The sequence below is a fragment of the Engraulis encrasicolus genome, chromosome 3, assembly GCF_034702125.1.
Source record: "Engraulis encrasicolus isolate BLACKSEA-1 chromosome 3, IST_EnEncr_1.0, whole genome shotgun sequence".
Classification (NCBI taxonomy): Eukaryota; Metazoa; Chordata; class Actinopteri; order Clupeiformes; family Engraulidae; genus Engraulis; species Engraulis encrasicolus.
Genome location: NC_085859.1, coordinates 41,486,431 through 41,495,635, shown reverse-complemented (window position 1 = coordinate 41,495,635; position 9,205 = coordinate 41,486,431). Strand labels below are relative to the sequence as shown.

General features: G+C 45.7%; 1 protein-coding gene across 1 annotated transcript in view; it reads left to right on the top strand.

Moving 5' to 3' along the window:
- Positions 1-642: 642 nt before the first annotated feature.
- The window catches only part of cltcl1 (clathrin, heavy chain-like 1), a 75,544-nt gene continuing 66,981 nt past the window's right edge, over positions 643-9,205 (top strand). Inside the window, 1 exon segment of the mRNA XM_063195436.1 lies at positions 643-980. Coding sequence (XP_063051506.1) covers positions 939-980 — 42 coding nt within the window. The 5' untranslated portion in view covers positions 643-938.

Genomic DNA, 9,205 nt, shown 5'->3' with positions numbered 1-9,205 from the left:
CTATGGGCCCTATGTACAATCAGCTCCATTTATCATTTATCTGTGTGGGCTCCCTATATACATGGTGGCCTGATGACTCAGTCACACTTTACCCCCCTGAACAACACCCTTGCCGAGACACACACACACGCACGCGCACGCACACACAGAAAAAAATATGAAACACTTTCACACTACATACTCCAAAATCAACCGCCTGTGTAGTAAGTAAACATGTCAGTAAATATCATATTATGCTACTTTGTCTTACATATTAATCTGTCTTCCAACCATGTGTACCATCTGAATACAATGTTTCAAATAAATACTTTCATGAAAAAGGACACATACTATTTCGGCATGACATTTATTTGAAGGCGTTCTATTGTCAATGCGCAGAGAGAACTGCGTGCCTAGGCCATAGATCTAAAGACTACAAACAACTGAATTGAAGCGATTAAAAAATGAAATTACTGTATGTTTCTTTCTCTTATCTGGAGTTTAGACACTGGTTCTCCGTGTGGATAACTCAAACAACGCTGACTGCTGAGCGAGCCAAACATGCCGAGCGTTCTAAAGTGCACGACTCCCCCATTCCTTGAGTAGGGGTTGGGGAGGCAGTGGATTACGAAGTTGTTCAGTTGGGGTCTACTTCGCAAGGCGGAAGTGAGAGTCTCTGTGTGTGCGAGTACGCGAGCGTGTGTGTCTATCTCTCCGTGTGTTGTTTTAAGGGGGAGGGTCTGGCCAGGAGATAGAAAAAGAGAGAAGGGGGAGTGAGACAACGATACGACGGCGTGAGCCGGTCACAGTTATTGACTGGTACGGATTTTTTTCTTTCGTCTAACGGGTCTTTTCGCTCCTACACTGCATAAGAAGACGACTCCCCCTTGATTTTCCGAGTCCCCCTCCCCAGTACCGCTTTCTTTCTCTCCGCAACTGAGACTCAAAAGTGCTGCAGGATGTCACAGGCACTCCCGATACGCTTTCAGGAACATCTGCAGGTAAGTCTGCGGAAATAGGAATTGTTTTTGCTCATCTGCCTGGGACTCGGCAAGACTGCATTCTGTCTCCCTGCGTCACTCTGGTGGTGCTGTCAGAACGCAATACGTAGTGGTTCTGTTTATAGCCACGGGCCTAGCCACTGCCCGGTTGTGGAATGACTTGTGAAAATTGAAGCAGTTCTTGCATGGTAGGCTACATAGCATTGCGACAGTGAAGCCAGGACCGCACTCTCCTCACAGTCGAAGCTGAACAATACAACTGCGACTCTCACGTTGTCAAGGTTGTGGGGAGAGGCGTATTAAAATGTGCTTTGAAAGTGGTGAGGCGTTTGGAGTGCGTGAGAGACACTTTCCAGGGCTAACTTGCTACCTCAAGTTGGGAAAACAGACAAGACGAACCTGGCAGACCCCCATGCATTGCCAAGCAAAATACAACATTCCTGACAGCGCCCGAAGCTCCCGGATAGAACCATGTGCCCAAGAGATTGATGCCCATGCGCGCGCCATGTAAACAAGTTGTCATAATATATGCCGCATCAAATAATCCTGTCACCACAGGGTACTTAAATCTAGCCCAAATATCTTAAACGCCTCGCGATTTTTGGCTGCGTAGCCTAGATTAAGGACAAACGAAACGCATCATTTTTTAACAGGCTTTACCATTTCTAGGTAAAATAATACGCTGCGTTTCTGAGACATGGCACAGTTTACCAACACTCCCACTCTCTTAATTGGGACATCAGTGCCATAGTAGGCTATGCAGTTTGCAGTATGCCGTGCGTCAAGCACGCAGAGTGAAACATGGCCAGGGCTTTCCCAAGTCCAGGTGGATCGTTGCTATGGTGACGCGGCGACGATGGGATGGAGATTTCACGCGCGTCAAACTTTTGGCCCAAAAGGTCGCTGAGCCATGAATTCACGAGCGTGCACGAGGGAACGTCAAAAGACAGCCACAGGAGGACTCTGTGAGGTCTGGATTGTGATTGAGACGGCTCGGTTGCACTGGCAGAAAGAGTTTCGTGATGGTTGGAAAGGGGCCGATGTCGTTATCGGAACTCTTGAGTCAGCGCACTACACATCAGCCCTGCCTTTCTCGTGAGCGTCGGCAGGATCCGTCTGACTGTGACACACTGCTCCTGACGACCATCTGCCTGTCAGTGCCTGTTGCCTACCCGTTTCTTTGTGCCGATGTTTTTTTTTTTTTTTACATAGAAAGCAGTCTCTCTCTCTCTCTCTCTCTCTCTCTCTCTCTCTCTCTCTCTCTCTCTCTCTCTCTCTCTCTCTCTGTGTGTGTCTGTGTGTGTGGTGGTGGTGGTGGTGTGGGTGTTACACTTGAAGTCCTTGTTGATGGGGTTAGGCTGGGAATACTACCTGTTTACAACTGTGGTTTGACAGTGAAGCTGTGGTTAGGTGTTTGGTTAGATTTCTTTATGAGTCTCTCCACCAAGGAAAAAATGTTTTGGAGACAGGGGGATTACAGCACCATAAAAGACACAAGAGGACAACGCCATCAAACAAAACCAAAATAATAATAATAAAATACAGTATAGGTACAGTACGGTGCGCACACACGCGGGACAGTGCCATGCTCAGGATACCTCAGTCATGGAGGAGGATGGGGGAGAGAGCACTGATTAATTACTCCCCCCACCAACCTGGCGGGTTGGGAGTCGAACCGGCAACGTTTGGGTTACAAGTCTGACGACCTGACCGCTTACCCATGACTGCCCCTTGATTGGGAAATGACCTCAAGACGGAATCGAACCCGGCCGAGTCCCCGTCATAACAGTACTGTGCTTTAGCCATCCAAGCCATGACCAAGGCCATGAGAGAGAGAGAGAGAATGAGAATGAGAATAGTATGGCATTAAACCTTTGCCATGTAGATGAAGTCGGTGGTTTGACTTTTTGTGTAGGTGGGTGCTACTCTTCTATGTACTCCAAATGGTGCTACTACATGGGGAGAGTTTGTGTGTGTGTGTGTGTGTGTGTGTGTGTGTGTGTTGGGATAGTTGGGTATATTTGGGATTGCATTAGGGTTGTACGAATGGAATGATTAGAAGGGTACGTATATACATACTGTATGAGGTTAAGGCTTGTTTGTATTGGAAATCCAAATTGTTTTCTTTGAAATATTTGGAATTTCAAACGAATGGACAGTCTCTCTCTCTCTCTCTCTCTCTCTCTCTCTCTCTCTCTCTCTCTCTCTCTCTCTCTCTCTCTCTCTCTCTCTCACACACACTCTCTCTCACACACACACACACACACACACACACACACACACACACACACACACACACACACACACACACTTTACATAATATAAAAGTGTAGTTAGTCACTACTGTGTGTGTGTGTGTGTGTGTGTGTGTGTGTGTGTGTGTGTGTGTGTGTGTGTGTGTGTGTGTGTGTGTGTGTGTGTGTGTAAAGCAGTAGTTGACTTGTAGGTTTTGTATGCTTGCTGTGCAGTTGCCAATTCAATTTATTGTTGCCTATCTTGAGGAGGGGCAGACTGTTGGCGGGAGTGTGTGGTATGTGAAATCCCAGTGCAGGGTGGGATTGAGTTGGTGTGTGCACTCCGTGCGGGTGTGTGCTTGTGTGGTCGTGTGTGTGTGTGTGTGTGTGTGTGTGTGTGTGTGTGTGTGTGTGTGTGTGTGTGTGTGTGTGTGTGTGTTTAGCAATAGTAGTGTGTGTGTGTGTGTGTGTGTGTGTGTGTGTGTGTTTAGCAATAGTAGTAGTGTGTGTGTGTGTGTGTGTGTGTGTGTGTGTGTGTGTGTGTGTGTGTGTGTGTGTGTGTGTGTGTGCAGGCAGGCAGTCTGAGGTGGGGGTGGGAATGTACCGTGAGATTTGATGCCCACGTCATAGAGGTAAGCCCTGGGAAGGAAGGGGCCACTCTGTGCGTGTGTGTGCGTGTGCATGTCAAGGTGTGTGTGTGTGTCACGGTGTGTGTGTGTGTGTGTGTGTCAAGGTGTGTGTGTGCTTGCTTGTGACGATGTGTGTGTCAATGTGCGTGTGCGTGCTTGTCATATTGTGTGTGTGTGTGTCACGCTGTGTTTCTTTATGTGTGTGTGTGTGTGCGTGTTTGATGCCCATCTCAGAAGCACTATTAGCCTTGGAAGGGCCCTGGCTGGCGAGCAGGAAGGAATGTCTGGAATTTGCCAGTTCTAGAACCTCGGGCCCCAGCTTACTTTGCTTTCTTCTTCTCATTCATCTCTCTCTATTTGTTTTCTCCTGCAGAGGTATCTTCCTTCTAGCCAACACAATCTTGGAGATTACATTGCAGTGTGTCTGCGAGCATGTGTGCGCACCAATGGCTGTGTGTGTGTGTGTGTGTGTGTGTGTGTGTGTGTGTGTGTGTGTGTGTGTGTGTGTGATTGTCAGTCAGAGAGAGGGAGAGAGAGCTTAAGTGAAAGAGCAAGAGACAGAGAGAACGTATTCGTCTTGCAAGCTGGCAAGCTATTTGTGTGTGTGTGCGTGCGCGCGCGTGTGTGTGTGTGCGTGCGCGTGTGTGTGTGGTCTGAACTGAACTGGAGAGCAGTGTGAATATCCCAGAGCGAGAGTAGGGAGGAGTAGGCTACTTTTCTCTCTGAAACCCCACCCCCCACTCCATCCCTCTCCGGCCCTGCCCCTCATACAGTAGCATAACGATTGCACACAGTGCCCCAGGGCAAAACAGTGATAGGGCCCCTCAAACAACTTGCTATGGTCACAATAGGGCCCCCACCAACAATATGGGAGGGCCCTGGGCCCAGGGGCAAATGCCCTGCTTGCCCTCTCTGGCCCTGCCCCGCCCCTCATATCATCAGTTAATTAGCCCGATTGTATTATACTGCTGACCTCAATGTTCCTACTGGAAGATTTTCTACAGATCGTTAGATTAGACATCGGCCAAATTGTAAGACTACTTGTTTCATAAATAGCCGTCTTAGCTCTGCCAAGGAAGAGGCGAAATCGCTGAATGCACACTGAAGTAAAGGGCTTTTTTGATGCCACTGCAGTAGCTTCTATGTATGTTAGCTTATTAGCTGAACTAGTTTTGCCTGGGGGTCTGCCCATTGGTCAGACAGCCCATTAGTCCGACAGCCCATAAGTCAGACAATAAGCCATACAGGAGCATCCTGCAGCTACTGGGGTAGGCTAGGCTACACGTGGGCACGTCTTTTCAGACAAAAACATGCCTTTACTGACGGTTAGAGTTAAAGGACCACTTCAGCCATTTTCAATATGCTGTTGTATTGCTCACGCTACCCTTGACTTGTCAGTACCTGGTAATGCTGCATTTTTCGGCTCAGCCCTTTCTGAGACCTGAGCTATTCTAATAGGGGCAGCTTTTGTTTACATTTTAAAAATTCTTAATATAGGCCTACTCCAAATATTTCCCAAAAGGTATCGCTGTTTGCTAGTTGTCTGCTGATGTTGTGTAACTTTTTGGATGTTTTGGGAATAAATGAAGATGGGTTTTTTAATGTAAACATTAACAAACACCTGCCCCCATCAGGACCAGGATCTCGGAAAAGGCTTAAGAACAAAAAAAAAATGTTCACGTACTGACAAGTCCAGGGTAGTGTGAGCATTACAACTGCATGTTGAAATTGACTAAAGTTATCCTTAAATAATTGTTTTGGTTTGGGCATAGTTATTACTTTTCTTAAAATTGAACATTTACAAACGTATGACACTAAAATAATTGTATACTGACAGAGCTTTTAATGACCTTTTAATGCCTTTAATGACAGCTGACCATAGGAAATGTTCTTGATATCTGTTCAGTTTTGCGAGACATACTGTAGCTTGGACTTATTAGCTGCATGCTCTGCCTATCATTGTTGGCTGCAGTGTGGAAGTAAGTTATTGTCAACTAGTATGTTGTTACATATGTAAAACCAAATGTGGCCTCCTGTTGTAAGAAATAAAATATCACATTATTTAATTTTTTTGCAAAAATATTATTAGAGGATGTCACAACAGAAAACATTTGAGAACCACTAGGCCAGTGTATGTCGGTGTTCACTGAACTGATGTTGTTTGTTGAGATTTCATACCTGGGATAACAGCAGTCAAACATACACCATCTTGCTGTGTTTCTCCAAACTACATGCAACGGCTTTCCGGTTTGTTCACGCAACCATCTGAGGCTTGTTTAAGTCAGAATAAATTAAGTGCCTGTAGTTTTTGTTGTCTTGAAAGTGGATGTTCTCTGATTATTATGCAGTCACTGCAGGCAAAAATGCAAAGCTTTGATCAAATTTGGCAATATTAATGTGCTGCTGCAGTTTTTCCCATTTATGAAGCTGACATGGTGACAGATTACACCATGTAACATGCAGCTCTCCCATTTACAGTAAAGATTGCCTACAGAAAGTGTTTTTGTTCGTTGAATGGAAATTAGGTTACAGAAGAGACATTGCAGAAACAGCTTCCCAGTCTAGTGTGTGTGTGTGTGTGTGTGTGTGTGTGTGTGTGTGTGTGTGTGTGTGTGTGTGTGTGTGTGTGTGTGTGTGTGTGTGTGTGTGTGTGTGCTGGGGGGTATGGCTTCAGCAGTCTATGGCTACAGCAGTCTGCCTGGTTTACCGTGTGCAGGTCTGTGCATGTGCATGCATGCGTGTGTGTATGGTGTGACTACGGCAAACACACACACACACACACACACACACACACACACACACACACACACACACACACACACACACACACACTGGTGCACAGCCTGCGTATCCGTGAGTATTTGTCACTGCTGCTAGCTATTGGTGACACAGGACTGAACTGAAGCCATGTGTGCATTCTCCATTTTCTAACCCAATCCAGCCTTATGATTGGGCGGCAGTGGAGGCAAATGCAGCCGTGCCGCACATGCTAACCCAATCAGCTCTCACCAGAGACAGGAAGAGGAAGTGGACCTAAACACGTTAGTGTCTGTCAGCTCCGCACACTGTTTCCCCTCACCTGCTAAATCAACAGCAAACAGGCTCCATTAAGACTAATCCTATCCTGAGTTGGGGTGGTGGATATGGCAAAAATGTCATATGACGATTTTTTTTTTATCATAAAACCTTGATTCTGTTTTTTTTTTTATCACAATCTTCCAAAATTGGTGGAACAGCGTGCGTTAAGGGGGACTGCAGAATTATAAAAGACATTGGGCTTATCAGTCCCCCAACACATCCGTGTGTCTCTGGCACTGACTTGCTTAATGATGGGAGAGAGGGGGTTTTCAACCATCCCAGGAAAAGCAGTTCAGAAAGTGCAGTGTTAAAATATTTACTAAACTGCTCCCACACTCATCTTTTTTACACATTACTCGTGTCTCTTTAGAAATCTTTTCAGTGCTCTCTCTCTATCTCTGACTTTGTATGTACAATTCCCTTCCCTTCTCTTCCCCATCTTTCTTTTTTCTTCCCTTTGTTTCTTGTTCTTCGTCTCTCTCTCTAATAGGGGTGTAAATAATAATCGAAATGTATATATGCATCGATCCTACGGACGACGATTTAATCGAATCGTATCGTGGGGCATTCTTCAGTATTGAAAATAATTGAATCGCTGGCCCTATCCAATGCCCTAGCTCCCTAACATAATATTAGTAGAAAAGTAATTGTTAAGTTAAATTCTTAAGCATCGAAAATAATCGAATCCCTGCTTCAAGAAATTGATACCGTATCGTATCGTCATGAAGGCTGTGATTTACTAGCCTTGCGCACCATCCTACGTACTTCCGCCAAGGGACTTGGCTCCGCACTACGTCTGGGACCTGTTTTCTGTGGAGCAATGTTGACCGGTAGGATTTGCATCAGTGTTCTGACAAACAGTCCTACATCGTAATTTTATCCTACGGTAGGATGTTCTGTCAGACATGTCTGTTAAACGGTCCTACATCGCCATAGATAGACGTCAGACATGTTTGTTCAACAACTTATAAGTTAAATCCTGTTTTTTTTCCCGAAAATGTCCGTCCTGCTTCCTGCAATGGCGTCAGATCAAACAACTTCCAGACCATGAATACGAAATGAAATGGTAGTATTATGGGATGGTCAGGACCAGGCTAGTGATTTACACCCCTACTCTCTAATGAAGATGTCTTGACCGGTAAAACCACTGCTGCATAAATTAAGAATGAAAGTTTGGGGTCATCACATCCATCCACACCCTGCTTCCCCTCCGCCCCTCTTCTCTACCTCGTGTCTGCACTCTCTCTCTCTCTCTCTCTCTCTCTCTCTCTCTCTGTCTGTCTCTCTCTCTCTCTCTCTCACACACACACACAGAGCGAGGGAGAGGGAGGGAGTATTTGCAGATAAAGTTATAAAAGTTATAGCTCATAAATATGAATAACTTGGGATGGTTTGTAGTTTGTCTTAATGTATCGTGAGCTCTCCATCTGGCCATGGACAAAGTAGGTCAGCAGCACAGACAAAAACAAAACCACAAAGACAACGTATAATGTATAATGTTCATTATGTCTAATGTTTAAATCACACTTGAGATTTTCTTTTACTTCAGACATGTAAAAGTTAGTTATCTTTTACCTGACATGTTTCGACGGTATAAAGGGTGGTTTATGCCTCGAGATCAGCGTCCCTGCGTCGTGATGCAGTGAGCCGCGCAGTTAACGGAGTGAAGCCCCCCCATCACGCAGGTACTCTGGGGCACCTCCCCAAAATTGTGTCTCGACGCAGGGAGTGATGGAGACAGCGACGGCGTGAAGGGCGAAAATAGGTCTCTGATTGGTCCTCTCGACCAGCCTGCTCTGTCCTCGAGTCGAGAACAAGCTACTTCCTTGTTCTAACCTTCGTCAGTCTACGGACTGTGAGCTCTTCATTAAATAAGTTGCCCGTGCTTTGTCGTTTCATTTATTTACACGAACCAAAGACAACACGTGCGCTTGCAAGTTACGACGCTGAAGTTATTTGGACAGTTGAACAGTGTTTCCGAGGTCGAGGAAACATTCCGCTTCGTCCTCGACAAATGAGCCACTTCTTTGTTTTAAACTACCACGGTGGCTGCCAGTGCGATCAAACATGCACATGATATAAGGATTTAATGTTTCATTTTCATTGTCGTCGAGTCTGAGAAGCTAAAAAACAACCGACACGTCTAGGTTGCTCTTTGTATTGAAGGCAGTTTGAGCATGGAATGACATTGCACATACCGTGCTTCAAAACAGGGCATAAATCAAAATTAACTGCATCATGGCTGCGACAAGCTCACTCTGTGGCACTGGCAGGAAGCATAACC